Source organism: Scyliorhinus torazame, chromosome 18 (assembly GCF_047496885.1).
Source record: "Scyliorhinus torazame isolate Kashiwa2021f chromosome 18, sScyTor2.1, whole genome shotgun sequence".
Classification (NCBI taxonomy): Eukaryota; Metazoa; Chordata; class Chondrichthyes; order Carcharhiniformes; family Scyliorhinidae; genus Scyliorhinus; species Scyliorhinus torazame.
The window spans coordinates 161,248,927-161,268,715 of NC_092724.1; the positions used below are offsets into that span (position 1 = coordinate 161,248,927).

General features: G+C 53.0%; 1 protein-coding gene across 4 annotated transcripts in view; it reads right to left on the minus strand.

Moving 5' to 3' along the window:
- The window catches only part of LOC140395696 (sodium-coupled monocarboxylate transporter 1-like), a 342,990-nt gene that overhangs the window by 252,421 nt on the left and 70,780 nt on the right, over nt 1-19,789 (minus strand). For all 4 annotated transcript variants that reach the window (XM_072483773.1, XM_072483774.1, XM_072483772.1 and 1 more), the window contains exon 5: nt 9,030-9,081. In XM_072483773.1, coding sequence (XP_072339874.1) covers nt 9,030-9,081 — 52 coding nt within the window. The remainder of the gene's footprint in view (nt 1-9,029; nt 9,082-19,789) is intronic.

The following is a 19,789-nucleotide window of genomic DNA, read 5'->3' on the forward strand; positions in this document are numbered from 1 at the left end:
GAATCTGCCAGCAATGGAGTGAATAGGGCTAGGATACATTGGTATTAATGTCAGAGTTCCTGATTGGCCTTTTGGGAGTATACAAACGAATCATGGTCAATGGCAAAAATGGTTGAGAGGCCAGAACCTCTATTCTTCATATCGCTGTATCCAGAATTCTCCATGTCAGTGTTCCTGCTTCCATTGCCTTCAGAGAAACTCTTGTAACATCAGTTCAGCTGGAACCTGCGAGATCAGGGCAGGATTTCCCTGCAGTGTCAGAAAACAGGGGTCAGACTGTTTCTGGGTCACAAACCAGTCCTCAGGGGGAAACAGTTATTTATTGTGATTTTCACGGGAATGCCCCTTTAATTGGCCTGGAGATGGGCTGGACATCCAAATACAAACAGTGGCCTGTGCCATAAAGGTGTTACGACGACCTGAGCAAATGCAAGGTCAATTCCATCCCGACCCATCCTGGAGTCATAATACAAGTGAATTAACCAAAAATTCTAATTAAAAAATACCCAAAGTCTTTGGCCCTTGCCTGCTCAATAATTACAGTAACCGGTTAGTACGTTTAAACACGATGACTGTTTATTTATACCAAGAACTGCGATTCGGCTTCCGGCGGGGGAAGAGACCAGTCGCGGGTGGAGGGGGGGGGGAACAAAGTTGCGTCCTGCTCCTCGCCGAGAACTTGCAGCCAAGCACGCAAATTCACCCGTTCGGGCCTGCCGCAACAAGAGAGTGGGGACAAAGAAAAACCCGGACTCCAAAGCTCATTAAAGGAGAACTGGCCGCTCGGGAGCGGAGCGAACAAGCGGCGCCCCCCCCCCCCCCCCCCCCCCCCCCGGGCAGGAGAGCGCAGGGTAAGACGAGAGGTGGCCCGGACAAAGGCAGGGACCAAAGCGGGGACCGAGCCAGCAGCAAGGACCGACCCCTCCCCCCACCCGGCGGCGACCACCACGAGGCAGGAACAAAGAGGGACTCCCGGCCCGGCCAGAAGCCTCTCTCTCTCTCTCTCGACCCTGGGTGAGTGAGGGAAAAGAAAAAAAGAACTTCCCGTTTTTCAAAAATAAACTTTGAAAAGAAAACTTTTAAAGAAAATAATTTTTTTTCACTTTTTGTAAAAAAAAAACAAATTCTCTTGAAAAGAATTTTATTGAAAAAAAAGTGGTAAAGGAGAGAATGGAGGGGAAAAGAAAAAAGGGGGGGGAAAAGGGGGTGTAGCGCACAAAGACTCCATGAGACGAAAAGAGTGAAGTCGATGAGGCTTTATTAAGCGTGTCTGTTCCCCAGCAGCCCGATAGTAAACTGGCCTGCGGGGGAAGGCACCGGCTTCTTATACTTCGCCTTCAGGGCGGAGTATGAGGTCAACGGCCAACCAGGACCCGGGATCTGTCAGCCAATGACATTAGGGCTTCCAGTCCCACATGACCCCCAATACATACTACCACATTCACCCCTTGTCAAAAATGAACCCGGCGGGGTGATGCTTCGTATGGTGGTAAGGGTTTACAGGGCTGGTCCTGGGAGAATAGAACAGTTACATGGTAGTACAGTATTGGACAGTATCGTCCTGTTACAACTATTTACAGAGGGTATAGGAAAAACAAAATGTTGATTGAACAGTCCATCTTTGTTTTACATCGACGCCACGAGTCGGTCGGGCGGTCTGGTCGTCCGTGTCGATCGCCTCGGCCCCCGCGGTGGTGGTGGTGCTTGTACCAGCGTTGTCGCCTCCGGGAGCCGCACGGTTTCAGCTGTCGGTGCAAAGGGGAGGGGGACTGATCCTCCTGGGAAGGGGGCGGTCGCGGGGTGCGGCGGTGGCAGGAAGGGGGGCGGTTGGGTTGATGGTGTCGGGGGGGGTGTGCGTGGTGCCGGCGGGCGCCAGATCCCGCAGGGAGACCGTGTCCTGTCGGCCGTCGGGGTACTCCACGTAGGCGTACTGGGGGTTTGCGTGGAGGAGGTGAACCCTTTCGACCAACGGGTCCGCCTTATGTGCCCGCACATGCTTTCGGAGCAGGATGGGTCCTGGGGCCGCCAGCCAGGTCGGCAGCGACGTTCCAGAGGAGGACCTCCTAGGGAAGACAAGGAGACGCTCGTGCGGCGTTTGGTTAGTGCTTGTACATAATAACGACCGGATGGAATGGAGAGCGTCCGGGAGGACCTCCTGCCACCGTGAAACTGGGAGATCCCTGGACCGTAGGGCCAGTAGGACTGCCTTCCAGACCGTGCTGTTCTCCCTTTCTACTTGCCCGTTCCCCCGGGGGTTGTAGCTGGTCGTCCTGCTTGAGGCTATGCCCTTGCTGAGCAGGAACTGGCGCAGCTCGTCACTCATGAAAGAGGACCCCCTGTCGCTGTGGACGTATGCGGGGTAACCGAACAGCGTGAAGATGCTGTTCAGGGCTTTAATGACTGTGGCCGCAGTCATGTCGGAGCAGGGAATGGCAAAAGGGAAGCGGGAGTATTCGTCCACTACATTAAGGAAATATGCGTTGCGGTCGGTGGAGGGGAGGGGCCCTTTGAAATCGAGACTGAGGCGTTCAAAGGGGCGGGAAGCCTTAATCAGGTGCGCTCCATCTGGCCTGAAAAAATGCGGCTTGCATTCCGCGCAGATGTGGCAGTCCCTTGTGACTGTACGGACCTCTTCTAAAGAGTATGGGAGATTGCGGGACTTGATGAAGTGGTAAAACCGAGTGACCCCCGGGTGGCAGAGGTCCTCGTGGAGGGTTTGGAGGCGGTTAATTTGTGCGTTGGCACATGTGTCGCGGGATAGGGCATCGGACGGCTCGTTCAGCTTTCCGGGCCGGTACAAGATCTCATAGTTAAAGGTGGAGAGCTCGATCCTCCACCTTAAGATCTTGTCATTTTTAATCTTGCCCCGCTGTGCATTATCGAACATGAAGGCTACCTATTTTTTATTATTACTTTTTTTGGGGGTATATATATATATTTCTTATTCTGTGTACATAACGGTAAATATACTTTGTTCAAAAACCCAATAAAAAAACATTTATAAAAAAAAATTATACCAAGAACTATCATGAAATATGCAGTAAATACAACTGGATAACAACAAGCTAATACATACTACCTCCTTTAACTGTCCCACCCAGACCCACATGCACACGACAGACAAACACAGTGGGGTGGAAGTGGGTAAAAATAATAAGAATAAAATTCAAAAGATACGAGTCTTTGCTTCAGATGGTGTTCCTTGCATGCTTTCTTCATAGTAAGCTTGGAAATCACAATCTTTTCCTGCAGTTTTTAAAAGGACCGTATTCACACCTTTTCTAGAGAGGCACTTTAATTCACATCAAACCTTGCTTTCAGCTCGTGGTTTGACTTCAGGCTTTTGCAGTCTCAAGAGAAGGGTACTCAGACTTCGAGAGAGAGCCAGATCTCACAGTGTACTTAAGGAGAGAATTTGTTGGATCTTTTTAGAGAGAGTTAGTTAGATCTCTCCAGGCTGCCAGAATCAAAATTGAAACTAAAATGAAACCTCGTGACTCTTAAAAACGTATCAGAGGGATCAGATCCACCTGTTACCGGGCAGGGCACAAGCTTTTGGGCCAATTCATTGGTCACCAGCCAAATCAAACAAACTGAGTCATCACTGATGCCAGCCAGTCTGCAATCACCAATCTAAACCAGCACAGCCTTCCGGATTCTTCTGTTTGAATTAAAGGCACAGGCCACTGCTTCCTTCTGCTTGAATTAAAGATACAGGCTGCCTTAAAGACACATCTCCATAAATCATCCATAGATCAAAAGTGTAACGGCAAAAACAAAAGAAGGGAAATAAGGGAATAAACAAAAAGGACGCTTACAAAGGCACTGTAGGTTCACAGCAACAATAGTTTGTAATAGATGGTAAGTAAGGGTGAGGGTGCTTCATGGAGGAGGTTCTCATCTGCTTTGAACAAATTTAAAAATGGATCTTGCAGACAAGCCACCACAAGTTGCGGGGGTGGGAGGGGGTCCCTTACAGGGTGACCTGACGCTGTTCCTGCACCCAGGCAGTTGAGGAGTGCCCCTAAGCCTTCTTGGAGCACTGTTCCTTGGCCTGCTGCTACCTCCAGGTATATAATCTGGTCCCTGCTCCCTGTGGAAACATGGAGGCCAGCGGAAAACACCAGTCAGCCTCCTTTAATTGGTCTCAGTAGACTTTTAATTTGCCGTGTCAGCAGTCCACAACGTGTAGATGAGTAACCCTGCCAGCCCCTCAATCCTCCCTCTGCAAAAATGGAAGGAGAAGGAATGGAGCCAGGAAACCAGCATAAAAGCGAGATTATTTTAACCCTTGCCTCCTTCCTTTCCCAACCACGCAGAGGCTCAAAAGTCCTGTTCCAGGAGTATCAATCTGGAATGTGATTTGGTGGGACTCATACCGTGGTACATAGAAGACTCTTCAATAAACACGTACCTATTGGTGCAGTTCCTTGTCATTGATTTGCAAAATGGGAAACCTTCCCCGACCTTGTAAATTCTGATGGGGATAGCAACAAAGATTTCCACACTCAGAGCAAGGTGAAACTCTCGGTTGGCTTTCAAGGTCTTAAATGTTCTGCATATCACTACTTGCTATAAATTGCTAATAAAAACTGTCCTTCACACACATCCCCTTGGGTGAAGATTTGAATTAGAACCTTCAGATTTGGAAATGAGATTATGCAAAGATTGTAGATCATGCTACACCATGGAGTGGTATGATTATGTGGACCTATATCAGTTTTGGCACAACCAGATCACAATGTGTGGCACGGTAGCACAGTGGTTAGCACTGTTGCTTCACAGCGCCAGGGTTCCAGGTTCGATTCCTGGCTTGGGTCACTGGCTGTGCGGATTTTGCCTGTTCTCCCTGTGACAGGAGGCCACAGGGGACTCTGAAGGGGTGAGGGCATTGACCGGGGCCTGTCAAGCTATGAAGTGGGAAGGGCATCAGATAGGTGAGTGAGTGCTAGCTGCCAGACAAGATGTAGGTATAGCTACTTCCAGGACTGAGAGGACAAAGGGTGAGGTAAGGGTCTGAAGATAACTGGCTGGGCCACAAACCTGACTATGGGTGGGATTTTCCGACTCCCCGCCGGGCCAGATAATCCGGCGCCGGTTTTTCGGCGGAGGCGGGAATCGTGCTGCGTCATTCGGGGGGCCGTTGGCAGCGGCCCCACCGGCGATTCTCCGGCCCGCGATGGGCCGAGTGGCCACCCGTTTTCGGCGGCTCCCGCCGGCGCATATTACACCAGGTCCGTACCGGCGGGACCTGGCTCTGCTGGCGGACTGCGGAGTCCTCGGGGGGGGCATGGGGGGATCTGGCCCCGGGGGGCCCCCACGGTGGCCTGGCCCGCGATTGGGGCCCACCGATCCGCGGGTGGGCCTGTGCCGTGGGGGCACTCTTTCCCTCTGCGCCGGCCAGTGTAACGTTCCGCCATGGCTGGCGCGGAGAAGAACCCCCCTGCACATGCGCTGGGATGACGCCAACTCGCGCCGGCCAACGGAGGCCCTTCAGCGCCGGCCGGCACGGCGCCAGCCCCGCTGGCGTCGGCCTAGCTCCTGAAAGAGCGGAGGATTCCGCACCTTTCGGGCGGACCGACGCCGGAGTGGTTCACGCCACTCCTCGGCGCCGGTATGGCCCGCCCCGCCGGTTAGGGGAGAATCTCTCTTTCATCATTCGCAGCCTCATGAGAAATCTCAGGATGGAGCCAGTGGAGTTGGCCGCTCTGCTCATAACAGTCCAGAGCAGCACAGACTCCAGAAGGAACGGGTAACCACACTCAGGAGGCAAGAGGCAGATTCGCGGCCGGACGCAGCACAAGACGACCAGGAGGCTAGCAGGTGAAGAAGGAGACCAAGGGTTTACAGGACACGGGTGTCCTTCATGGAGCTTTCAAGACAACATGTGCCGCAGGAGACTCCGCCTCAACAGGGAGACAGTACAGAACCTATGCAGCATTCTAGCCAACTTGGCGGCAAGTAGAGGGGGATGTGAAGGTGACGGCAGCTATAAACCTCTCCGAATCGTTCTGAGATTGAATGGGTGACCAGCGCGGCATCGCGCAGTCTTCTGTCCACAAATACAACCTTGAGGTCATACAGATGCACTCAATGCCAGGTCATCAGACTACATTAATTTTGACCTGCACCAGGCCTATGAGGACAAGAGGGCTGCAGGATTTGTGACCATAGCTGGCATGCCAAAGGTGCAGGGTGTCATCGATGGCACTCATGTGGCTCTACCCGCCCCATGGCACCACAAAATCCCCTTTATTAACAGAAAGGGATTCCATTCACTTCATGTCCATATGGTCTGTGACCACCAAATGAGAATCATGCACCTATATGCACATTTTCCAGGGAGAGTGCATGATATCTTCATCCATGGGCAATCTCAAATTCCTGGGATATTCAAGGGTCACCCCAGGCTTCAGGGATGACTTATTGGGGACAAGGGATACCTGCTGAGGTCTTGGCTGATGCCGCCAGTGCGGAAGCCTGAGAAGGATGCAGGGGCTAAGTACAACCAGGCTAACAGTGCCACCTAGTCTGTGATAGAGCGGTGCATTAGGCTGCTGAAGGTGTGCTTCTGTTGCCTCAAAAGGTCCTATGGGGCCCTGCAGTATAGTCCCCAGAGGGTCTCCTGCATTGTTGTGGTCTGCCGTGCCCTTTATAACTTGGCACAGCTGTGGGGCAAAGTTCTTGATAACGAACAGGAGGACAGGAATGACTCCTTTGACGATGAGGATGTCCAGGAGGGAGAAACCGAAGAGGAGTCAGAGGTTGAAAGCCAGGCAGGGTTTGCATGGTCAGGAAAGCAGGGATGCCCTCATTGCTTTGTGCTTCACACATTAGCACCATCATGTTGTCCAACAGCTCTACAACATCCCCATCCCCTCAATTCCCGCTACCAGAGACTCAAAACGCCTCAGTGACCAAGGAGGAGGTCCACATGAACACCAAGTCTTCAGGGTGCTGGGCCTGGAGAATACTTGTGCCTGCTTAGCCTGTCAATGCAGGAGGGTGATGACTCACAGTAAGGAAAGCTCTGATGCGTCTCAGCTTTTGCTTATGTCTGACTCCTTTCTGTATGCTGGCCAACCTTGGTATCTGTGCAGGCTCAATCCTGGACCTCCCCTGCGAGCTCCATGGCCTTCCGCTCGAATGGAGTCAGCATCCTTAGTTCGGGCACTCCACCACTTGTCTTTTCTCACTCCCTCTCCACGGTTGTAGGTTATCTCCCTCTGCAGGGACACCATCGGGCCAGAGGTTAATGACACCTTGCAAATGTGGGCACTGCGCTTAAGCAGGGAGGGGTTCTGATGTGGAGTGCCGGGGAGGGTTGAGGATTCTGGTGGGAAGTCAGGTGTTGGGAACCTGCAAGATGGCGACATGTGGGTTTATGCTGGCATTCTGGGGATTGAACGAAGGGTGGAGTGCCAAAGGGAGACACGGGACAATTACCCTTGCAGATCGTAGTAGGTCATTCATTTTTCTCCATTGAACCCTCATCCACTTGGTCAGGTTCCTGGTACTGACCAGTGTTGGCAGGAGGCTGGGGGGCCTCCTGCCAACCCATGGGTAGATCTTCTTCGGCATCCAGCAATCGAGTGAGAGCCCCCTCCGACAATCTGTGAGCTGGTCTTCTAGTTGCCATCCTCTTGAATGAGATCAAGTGCTGTGGCGCCGTTTAAATGCATTGTCCCCTTGATTGAAGTGTTTAGATGACCCTCAGGCACAGCATTTTTCATGTGGGGAATAAAAATATTTTCAAAGTGCCTAAAGATTGTGATCTGGATCACGCCACCAGAGCAGGCAGAATTCACACCCATTTCCATGCCAAAATTTTCACTTTGCCATTTGATTGGAAAATTCCACCCATTTCCTAAATGGCTGTCTTGCAATGCTGATATATCCTTTTGCTTTGTAAGCCTTCGATCCCCTCTCCAGAACCATCCCCCTCTATTTAATGTAAAGTCAACTCTACTTCCTTAGTTATGCGGTTTTCAAGAACACTGGTCCCAGCAGGGTTCAGATGTCGGCCATCCCAAATGTACATTTTCCCCTGTAATAATAATAATCTTGATTGTCACAAGTAGGAGTCGGCTTACATTAACACTGCAATGAAGTTACTGTGAAAATCCCCTCGTCGCCACATTCCGGCACCTGTTTGGGTACACTGAGGAGAATTCAGAATGTCCAATTCACCTAAAAGCATGTCTTTCGGGACTTGTGGGAGGAAACCGGAGCACCCGGAGGAAACCCATGCAGACAAGGGAGAACGTTCAGACTCTTCACAGACAGTGACCCAAGCCAGGAATCGAACCTGGGACTCTGGTGCTGTGAAGCAACAGTGCTAACCACTGTGCTACCGTGCACTGATGCTAGTGTTCCATGAACCGAAACACACGCCAGTCTTTAAGCCACATATTCATCTCCCTCATTCTAAGTACCCTATGCCAATATGCACATGGCTCAGGTAATAATCATAACCTTGGAGGTTGTGATGTTTAATTTACTGCCTAGCTCCTCAAACTCTCTATGTAGAACCTCTTTTTCCTCTTTCTACCTATGTGGTCGGTACCCAGATGGACACACAATTACACATTTATGAAGTGTAAATTGCCCTGCTGGGTCAATGCAGCAAATGCTCGAAATCCCCATTGTCCCAGAGATTATAATTAGAAAAGGGGGGGTATGTTAATACTCTAACCTTCCTTTTGTAACATCCTTGAATAGAAGGAGACAAATTGTTGAATATATATGTTGTTGTTAAATAACGTTTATTAATGTGAAAGTTTTGTCAGTGCCTGAACATAAATACCCAATTGTAATTGAACACTTAGATTGTTAGTTACTGTAAAAACATAAACCACATTAACAATCATTGCAAAATAAAGCACTCCCCAAATAATTATGCCTTTATACACAGCAGGTGCTTAACCAACATCAATATTTCAACATTTTTACATTATATTCAACACAAAATATATTCACAACTGCACTGACACTTAATAAAAACAGGTATAACAAAATGTACAATTTACCTTGACTTAGTGCTAATGAGGGTGCGTAAGTCACGATACCAAGATAAAGAAACTGGAAAGTAATAGGAAGACATATTAACTATGATTTGAAGTAAATTATTTAGGTACAATTAATCATGAAATGAGTAGCTATTTCATCCACTTGACATAAGCAGTTATTTTAGGATTAAAAGCCTGATAAGAATCCATGCCGAATGTGCTCACTCTTACAAAATCCTAGGAATTATTTGTGATATTAATTGGGCACACTTAATGCACTCATACGACAGCACCCAGTCAGCTGTTTTCATGCAGATAGACCATAGAACATACAGTGCAGAAGGAGGCCATTCAGCCCATCGAGTCTGCACCAACCCACTTAAACCCTCACTTCCACCCTATCCCCGTAACCCAATAGCCCCTCCTAATCCTTTTTGGTCACTAAGGGCAATTTATCATGACCAATCCACCTAACCTGCACGTCTTTGGACTGTGGGAGGAAACCGGAGCACCCGGAGGAAACCCACGCAGACACGGGGAGAACGTGCAGACTCCGCACAGTGACCCAGCGGGGAATTGAACCTGGGACCCTGGCGCTGTGACACCACAGTGCTAGCCACTTGTGCTACCGTGCTGCCAAAGATGTTATGATGTTTTAAATGGGTTAAGTGAGGGAATTCTTATGTGCACCCCGTGATGGGGTATCCATCAGGTATCTGGGATACATCGTCTGGTGCCCGGAGCCCAGGGCCCAATGCTGCGGCCAGGGGTGCATGTGCAGGGCGTATTGGATGGCACCCTGAGGGGTGGCAGAGGATGTGAGGGTGAGGAATGTTTGTGGCATCCGAGAGTACCGGGGTTGAAGCCATAGCCGATTGTCAGTCTGATACCCTCGCCAATTCCTTAAAGATAGTACATTTTGGATGCTATCTTGTACCTTGCGAAAGCTGCCCTTGCAGTGGCACTGGCAGGCCAGGCGGCCAGACGCCAGAGAAGGTGGTGGCAGAGCATCGACAGAGGTTTGAGGCGGTGGCCCATGTGCAGGGCCCGCCCAACGCCCGGAGGACCCAGTCACCTATCAGGCCAGGGAGAGACCCAGAGGGGGAGGCCTGCGGCAACCCATGGTGTACAGGCTTTGATGGTCCTTCAAATAGATAACGGACAGCATGTGCCGCAGGAGTCTTCACCTCAACAAGGAGACAGTGTGGCACCAGTGCCATGTCCTTGTGGACTTGGCACCACCTGGAGGAGAATACCTGCTCCCAGACTGCAGTCCTAAACTTCTATGCCTCAGGATCATTACAGGACTCAAGCAGGGACTTGTGTGGCATATTCCAACCAACAGCCCACAAGCGCATCCGTGAAGCCATGGATATCTTGGTTGCCCGGGCAGCTGACTATATAAACATTGACCTGGACCAAGCCCATCAACATGCCTGGGCAGCAGGATTCTCCACCATCACCGAGATGCCCCAGGTCCAGGGGGTAATAGATGGCTTGCACGTTGCCTTATGCACATCGGGCAGTGCGTGAATTTACAGGAAGGGGTTCTTTTCCCTAAACATCCAACTTAGTTCTGACCACCACCTAAAGATTATGCCCGTGTATGCACACTTCCCCGTGAATGTGCGCAACGCCTACATCCTGGGGCAGTCGGAGATCACTGGCATCTTCGAGAGACACCCCATCGTGACCAGTTGGCTCTTGAAGGATAAAGGGTACCCGCTTAGGACCTGGCTAATGATGCCAGTACGGAGGCCGGTGACCGACGCAGAGAACCAATATAATGAGGCCACCCGGGCTGTCATTGGGCGATGCATCGGACACCCGATGGTGTACTATGTTTTGTGGTGGTCTGCTGTGCCCATCTGGCACAGCACCAGGCGACATGCTGGAGGGGGAGGAGAATGAACATGTGGCCACCTCAGAGGAGGAGCCGGGTCAGAAGGGGCAGGAGGACAAACCCAGGGAGGACCCGAGGGGCCAGCAGAGGATGGAGGACAGGCAGCGAGGGTCCGCCATGCCCAGAGAACCAGGGAGGCCCTCATTCGCACCCGCTTTACATAGGACGTGGCTTCATCTGTCATCTCTCCCCCTCTCCCCTTCCCACCCACCATCACCGCCCCATCCGTGTCCTCTCCCACGCCTCACACTACCCCCTCCCTCCCCCCGACCATCCCCCTGACCCATTACCCCAAAATCTCCCGTCCCCCTCAATTGCCCGTTCCACCTTCCCAGGGTCTGAGTTACAACACTCCAGGGTGATGGGCTTGTGTTGGCACTGTCAGCGGGTCAATATTCAAGGCAGGAGGGAGGATGATGATACCCGCCTTGAGGTAAGCTTTGGTGCTCCTCAATCTATGCCAAGTCTGGCTCCTGTCTGACTGAGTGCGCGCTCACACCTATCACCCGCATGAGGTATGACAGAGGCTTCACATGTCTCGGCTGTAATGTTCTTTAATGGTATACTATTGTAAACCCAACTGTCCCTAACCCCCAATGGTGCTGCCCCTACACACCCCCAGTGACCTGCTTAGCCTTCGGTGCTCCAGTGCTATGTGAAAGAGTATCCCCAGGATGCACATAAGGGATGGGCACAGCTTGCCCAGTGGGCATCCCCTGGAGTGTTTGGGGCCAAAGGGCCCCATCCGACTTGGCGATGGTTCATGTTTTGCCATTCCACCCTGTTCTGCACGCTGACCCCGAAACGTGCCGTTGTCAGGGGGGAGAGCTGGTGACCGCCACTGTCACCCATGGGAAGGCTCTAGGTCAGCCTCCAGCGCTCTCTCCTCCTCATCGGTGCCCAGAAGGCCCTGGGGGTCACCTCGGATGAAAGGGCAGTCGTATTGAGCTCCAGATACCTCTGCGTCATATGGCTCTGCCAGCCCTGGCGACTCCCCATATGTCTGCACCATGATGTCCTCAGCGATGCCCCTCTGTGAGCAGGCCATGTTCTGGAGTGCCTCGCAATGTCCACCTGAATTTGGGTCATGGTCCTCAGTGACCAGGATGTGCTCTGGAACGCCTCAGACTGGGGCTGGGACATGGTCCGCAGCGTTCTGGAAAGGTCCACCTGAAACTGGAACACGTCCCCCAACGACTGGGACATGCTCCGCAGCACTTCAATAATGTCCATCTGAGACTGGGACAAGTTCTGCAGCACCTCAGAAAGGTTCACCTGCATCAGGGACACATCCCCCAGCAAGCACCGGAGCTTTTCTACTGTGGCCCTGGATGTTGTCGAGACCATCTTGTACACCTCTCACCACTTCAAGTGGGCATTCACAATGACAGGAACATTGATGCCACAAAAGGCCCTGTGAAATCTGCATGTTGTTGCACAGACGGGCATCCAGGTATCTCCCATGGATGAAGGGAGGCTGATGGCAGGAGCTTCTGGCATATCAGGCAGCTGCACATGGCCCTTTCAATGTCCCCATCGAATCCGGGCCACCAGAATAACTGAAGGCCCCCATCTTCATCTTAGAGGCACCCGATGCCTGTGAAGGTACTTCAGCAAGGATTCCTGACCCTGCAGCGGGATTATCAAGCGAGTTCCCCACAATGTGACACCATCCTCCAAACTGAGTTCCGAGAACCTCTGGCCAAAAGGCCGGAGAGCCCCCTGCACTCTGCCGCTCAAAAGCATAAGGTGAAGTTTCGCTAGTCCGGGATCCCGCTGCATCCATGAGCGCACCTGAGTAGCCATTATTGGTAAGGAATCCATAAAGATGAGAGTTGTAACCACTTCATCTGCCACTGGTGGGGATGAGGAACTTACGGGCAACGGTACATAACTGAGAGCATCAACATGGGCAATCTTTGCACCCAGGTGGTGTCGAAATGAATATTCGTACCCAGCAAGTGGAAGTGCCTCATGCTGAATTCTAGCTGAGGCGATGGGTGGATTCCCTTAGCCTCCCTGAAAAAGGCTGAGCAGTGGTTTATAGTCCATCACAATGGAAAAATGTTGCCCATAAACATACTGGTGGAATTTCTTGACTCCAAATATTACTGACAAATCCTCCTTCACGATTTAAGCGTAATGTCACTCAGCACCCGCCAGGATCCTCACTGAGAAAGCAAGTTCCGTGCCGTCGTCCCATCCATGGGCCAGCACTGCCCCAATGCCGTAGCGGTAGGCATCACATTTCATGATTAACGGCCGAGTCCGATCATAGTGCGTGAGGGGCTGCACGGCCGACAGATGCTTTTCTTCTCCGGCGGATGCTTTGTTCAGTGAAGCACCCTAGAACCACTCTTGATCCTTCCTCAACAATGTGTGGAGTGGAGCTAATAAAGTGGCTAGGTTTGCAATGAACTTCCCATAGGGGCGGCATGGTAGCACAGTGGTTAGCACTGTTACTTCACAGCGCTAAGGACCCGGGTTTGATTCCCGGTTTGGGTCACTGTCTGTGCAGAGTCTGCACATTCTCCCTGTGTCTGCGTGAGTTTCCTCCGGGCGCTCCGGTTTCCTCCCACAAATCCTTGAAAGACGTGCTTGTTAGGTGAATTGGACATTCTGAATTCTCCCTCAGTGCACCCGAACAGGCGCTGGAGTGTGGCGTTTAGGGGATTTTCACAGTAACTTCATTGCAGTGTTAATGAAAGCCTATTTGTGACACTAATAAAGATTATTGTCATAGTAGTTCACCAGGTTTAGGAACAACCGGAGGTCAGTGGCTTTCATTGGGGTCGGTACCCTTTTTATGGCCCGAACCTTATCTTCCACCAGGTGTGGACCATTCCTGTCCACCGTGTAACCTAATAGGTCACCGCTCTAGTGCGGAACACACACTTGCTCTGCTTTAGCCAGGTGCCTCCTTGTGAAAACTGCTGGAGTACCTCTTGCAGGGTGACCATATGCTCCTTCTCCGTGGTGAGTACTTCGTCCAGATAGATGGCAACCTTCAGCAGACTCTGCAAGATATTCTCCGTTACATGCTGGACAATCGCCGAGACCGATGAAACCCCAAATGGGAGACGGGTGTATTCAAATAACCCCCTATGGATGTTTATGGTACCAGATCTCCAGGACTCGGGAACTTGCTCCATCTGTAAATAAGGGTGGCTCATGTCAATCTTCGTGAAAGAACATTCTCCAGCCAGTTTTGCATACAAATCCTCCACTTTGGCAAGCAGGGCATAGGTGACAGACCTCGCCCTAAAATACCAGGATCAACATCAGGATCCACGTGGATATGTGCCTTGGCCCCCTTTTCCTGCCCAGACCCGACTGGAACATTTCGGATTATTTGCTCAGCACGTCATACAGATTCCCGGTGTCCATCTGAAAAACCCGTTGCCAGTTGAAACAGAGGTTTTGCAACCAGTCACGCCCCAACAAATTGGGCCCCGGTCCCTGCACCACAACCAAGGGAAGCCTACCAACTGCTGCCTATCTGTTACTGGAGTAACCAAGGTCCCCACGATGTTCAAACACTCGCCAGTACAGTTCGCCAAACTTGCTTTTGTATCACGCAATGTCAGCGCCATGACGGGGTGACCATTGACTTGTAATCTGACCCAGATCAGTGCTACCTTCAGGACTGCGGCGCAGTTCAATGCATTAAACAGTCCTCCTCATCCGGGGGAGCCCACGTGCACGGCTCTGGTTTGCGGTGATCTTGGCGGCTGCCATTCTCTGTGCCAAAATTGTTGGTCTGGCCATCACATGTCCTCAAACCACACATTTGGCAATGTGGCCGGCTCTCCCCTTCATCCTTGGAGGAACTATCCCGCCAATCACCGGTAGCTCCCGAGAGCCTGACCCAGTTGCGGAATTGCCGCTGGGGCTGCCCTTTCGGAGGTGATCTGGCCAGACCGGCATTAATCCGTCATGACGTGGGAGTTCTAAATTAAGGGCAGACCAAACTATGGACGCCATAGTCCATGGACCCCTGCAGCTCCTTTCTCCACTTGCTCCAAAGAAAGTGAAAGCTCGATGGCAAATTTCAAATCCAAGGTGGACTCCGTCAACAGCTTGCTCTGAGTGGCCATATTGTTTATGCCACACACTTCCGGTTGCGGCCATGCCTGAATAGGTCGCACGTTCGGCAGCTCCCGCCGAGAACAGACTTTAGGGCTCTCTAGAGGGGCCACAACGGCACTTGTTCGACGGCTTCCAGTGTGGGAAGGTGACAGCAAGGTCCCCCCGACAGTGTATGGATTGGACCAGGAGTGGAGCGGTGAAAAAAGGGATCTTGGAGCAGCGAAAAGTGAGAGGGAGAAAAAGCAAGATGGCGGCGGGTGGAGACCAAGCAGCATGGGCGCAGTGGTCGCAGGAGCAGCAGGAGTTTCTTAAACGCTGCTTTGAGGAGCTGAAGACACAAATGCTGGCGCCAATGAAGGCGGCGATTGAGAAGCTAGTGGAGACCCAGAGGGCGGCGATCCGGGAGGTGCGGCAGAAAGCCTAGGAGAACGAGGATGAGATCTTGGGCCTAGCGGTAAAGGTGGAGGCACACGAGGCGCTGCACAAGAGGTGGGCGGAAAGATTTGAGGACCTGGAGAATAGGGAGAAAGAATCTTTGGATTCTGGGTCTTCCTGAAGGAGTTGAGGGGCCCAATACCGGGGCATATGTGAGCACGATGGTCAATTCGCTGATGGGCGCGGGAGCCTTCCCGAGCCCCCTGGAGCTAGATGGGGCTCATCAGGTCCTGGCAAGAAGACCCAAGGCCAACGAGCCGCCAAGGGCTGGAGTGGTGAGGTTTCACCGCTTTATGGATAGAGAGTGTGTCTTGAGATGGGCCAAGAAAGAGCGGAGCAGCAGGTGGGAGAACACGGAGATCCGAATCTACCAGGACTGGAGTGCAGAGATGGCCAAGAAGAGAGCTGGCTTTAATCGGGCCAAGGCGGTGCTCCATCGGAAGGGGGTGAAGTTCGGTATGCTGCAGCCAGCGCGATTGTGGGTCACATTCCAAGATCGGCACCACTATTTCGAAACGACTGAGGAGGCTTGGAGCTTTATACAGACTGAAAAGTTGGACTCAAATTGAGGGTCTGTGGTTGTGGGGGGGGATGTCTGCTGTATATATGGTTTTAACTACGTGTAGGGAATGTTCCCTTGGTTGGGTGCTGGATGGGGATGGGTGAAGGGATTTGATGGGGAGGCTGTGGGAGAGTGTGAGCGCCGGTGTTGGAGGGAGGGGAGGCCCGGGAATGGGGGAATTGAGATAAGGCCGCAAAAGGAGCTGCGACAGAGGGGGCGGGGCCGGCTCAGGAAAGCGTGGGCTTCTTCCCGCGAGGGAAGAACGGCAGTGGGGGTCGGAGAAGCGCACACTGACTGAGGGGGAGGGGGGGGATTCCCACACGGGGGGGGGGGGGGGTCGATGGGAAGGCGGGAGAGGCCGGGGTCAGCAGGAGTCAGCTGACTTACGGGAGTGTTATAGGGGGAGCAAAAGAGCTAGATACGGATCTAGCAGGGGGAGGGGGGAGGGGGGGGGGGTATAGGGTTGCTGCTGCATTGGCCAATGGGGAACTGGAAATAGGAGAGGTGGTCGGGGCGTGGGTCCGTCGTCTGGGGGACTGGAGGGTGCGGGAGGCGCGGGCACATGACTGGCCTAGAAAAGGAGATGGCTAGTCGGCAGCGGGAGGGGGTGAGAAGCCCCCCAATCCGGCTGATAACTTGGAATATGAGGGGCCTGAATGGGCCGGTTAAGAGGGCCCGAGTGTTCGCGCACTTAACGGGACTGAAGGCAGACGTGGTCATGCTTCAGGAGACACATTTGAAGGTGGCAGACCAGGTCAGGTTGAGAAAGGGATGGGTAGGACAGGTATTCCATTCGGGGCTGGGTGCGAAGAACAGAGGGGTTGCAATACTGGTGGGGAAGCGGGTGTCGTTTGAGGCCAAGAATATTGTCGTGGATAATGGAGGTCGATACGTGATGGTGAGCAGTAGGTTGCAGGGGGTGTGGGTGGTACTGGTAAACGTATATGCCCCAAACTGGGATGATGCCGGATTTATGAAGCGCATGCTGAGTCGGATTCCGGACCTGGAGGCAGGAAGCTTGATAATGGGGGGGGATTTCAACACGGTGCTGGATCCAGCATTAGATCGCTCCAGATCCAAGACGGGGAAGAGGCCGGCTGCGGCCAAGGTGCTTAGGGGGTTTATGGACCAGATGGCGGGAGTGGATCCATGGAGGTTTGCTAGGCCCTTGGCCAGGGAATTTTCATTCTTTTCCCATGTACATAGAGCCTACTCCCGGATAGATTTATTTGTGTTGAGTAGGGCGCTAATCGTGAAAGTGGAAGGAACGGAGTATTCGGCCATAGCCATCTCAGACCACGCCCCGCACTGGGTGGAGCTGGAGTTAGGAGAGGAGAGGGACCAGCGCCCGCTGTGGCGTCTTGATGTGGGATTACTGGTGGATAAGGAGGTGTGCGGGAGGGTGCGGGGGTGCATTGAGAGATACTCGGAGGCCAATGACAACGGAGAGGTGCAGGTGGGGGTAGTCTGGGAGACGTTGAAGGCGGTGGTCAGGGGAGAGTTAATCTCCATTAGGGCCCACAGGGAGAAGAGAGAGGGCAGGGAGAGGGAGAGGTTGGTGGGGGAGATCTTAAGGGTGGACAGGAGATATGCAGAGGCCCCCGAGGAGGGGCTACTTAGGGAGCGGCGAAGCCTCCAGACGGAGTTTGACCTGTTGACCACAGGGAAAGCAGAGGCACAGTGGAGGAAAGCACAGGGGGCGAAGTACGAGTATGGGGAGAAGGCGAGCCGGATGCTGGCACACCAGCTCCGTAAGAGGGTGGCAGCGAGGGAGATAGGTGGAGTTAAGGATAGCAGGGTGCGGAGTGCGGTGAGAGTAAATGAGGTATTTAAGGACTTCTATGAGGAGCTGTACAGATCTGAGCCCCCAGCGGGGGAAGAGGGAATGCGACGATTTTTGGATCAACTGAGGTTCCCGAGGGTGGAGGAGCAGGAGGTGGCTGGTTTAGGGGCGCCAATTGGGTTGGAGGAGCTGGTTAAAGGATTGGGGAACATGCAGGCGGGGAAGGCCCCGGGACCAGATGGGTTCCCGGTTGAGTTTTATAGGAAATATGTGGACCTGCTAGGCCCGCTGTTAGTGAGGATTTTCAATGAGGCAAGGGAGGGGGGGACCCTGCCCCCGACAATGTCCGGGGCGCTGATCTCGCTGATTCTGAAGCGGGAGAAGGACCCACTGCAATGTGGGTCATGTAGACCGACCTCGCTCCTCAATGTGGATGCTAAGTTGCTGGCAAAAGTGCTGGCTACGAGAATTGAGGAATGTGTCCCTGGGGTGATACAAGAGGACCAGACGGGATTTGTAAAGGGCAGGCAGCTAAACACTAATGTGCGGAGGCTCCTCAACGTGATTATGATGCCATCGGTGGAGGGAGAGGCGGAGGTAATGGCAGCTATGGACACGGAGAAGGCCTTTGACCGGGTGGAGTGGGAGTATCTTTGGGAAGTGTTGTGGACGTTTGGGTTTGGGGAGGGGTTTATCAGTTGGGTCAGGCTCCTATACAGAGCCCCGGTGGCGAGTGTGGCTACGAATCGGCAGAGATCGGAGTACTTTCGGCTGTACCGAGGGGCGAGGCAGGGGTGCCCCCTGTCCCCCTTGTTGTTTGCATTGGCAATCGAGCCTTTGGCCATGGCACTAAGGGAGTCCAGGAAATGGAGGGGGTTGGTCCGAGGGGGCGAGGAACATCAGGTGTCGCTGTATGCGGACGACCTGTTGCTGTATGTGGCAGATCCAGTGGTGGGGATGGTGGAGGTCATGCAGATCCTAAGGGAGTTTGGGGACTTCTCGGGCTATAAGCTCAACGTAGGGAAAAGTGAGCTCTTTGTGGTGCATCCAGGGGACCAGGGAAGGGGGATAGGCGACCTACCATTGAAGAGGGCGGAAAGGAACTTTCGGTACTTGGGGATCCAGGTGGCTGGAAGTTGGGGGGCCCTGCACAAGCTTAATTTGACGCAGTTGGTGGAGCAAATGGAGGAGGATTTCAAAGGATGGGATGTGCTGCCACTCTCGCTAGCGGGCAGGGTACAGTCGGTTAAAATGATGGTCCTCCCGAGATTTCTCTTTGTGTTCCAGTGCCTTCCCATTATGATTACCAAGGCCTTTTTTAAACGGGTAGGTAGGAGCATCATGGGTTTGGTGTGGGCAAATAAGACCCCGAGGGTAAAGAGGGTGTTTCGAGAGCGTAGCAGGGACAGGGAGGGCTGGCATTGCCGAATCTGTGCGGCTACTATTGGGCAGCCAACATGGCGATGATCCGTAAGTGGGTAATAGAGGGAGAGGGGGCGGCGTGGAAGAGGTTGGAGATGGCGTCCTGCAGGGGCATGAGCCTGAGGGCGCTGGTGACGGCACCGCTGCCGCTCTCGCCGACAAGGTACACCACGAGTCCGGTGGTGGCGGCAACGTTGAAGATCTGGGGGCAGTGGAGACGGCATTGGGGCGAGGTGGGAGCCTCGATTTGGTCCCCGATTCGGGAGAACCATCGGTTCGTCCCGGGAAGGATGGATGGGGGGTTTCGGAGCTGGCATCGGGCAGGGATCAGAAGAATGGGGGACCTGTTTATAGATGGGACGTTTGCGAGCCTAGGGGCGCTGGAGGAGAAGTTTGGGTTACCCCCGGGAAATGCTTTCAGGTACATGCAAGTGAGGGCGTTTGTGAGGCGGCAGGTGAGGGAATTCCCGTTGCTCCCAGCACAGAGGATTCAGGACAGGGTGATTTAGGGTGTATGGGTCGGAGAAGGCATTTTTCGGCGATCTATCAAGAGATGAAAGAAGAGGAGGAGGTTTCGGTAGAGGAGC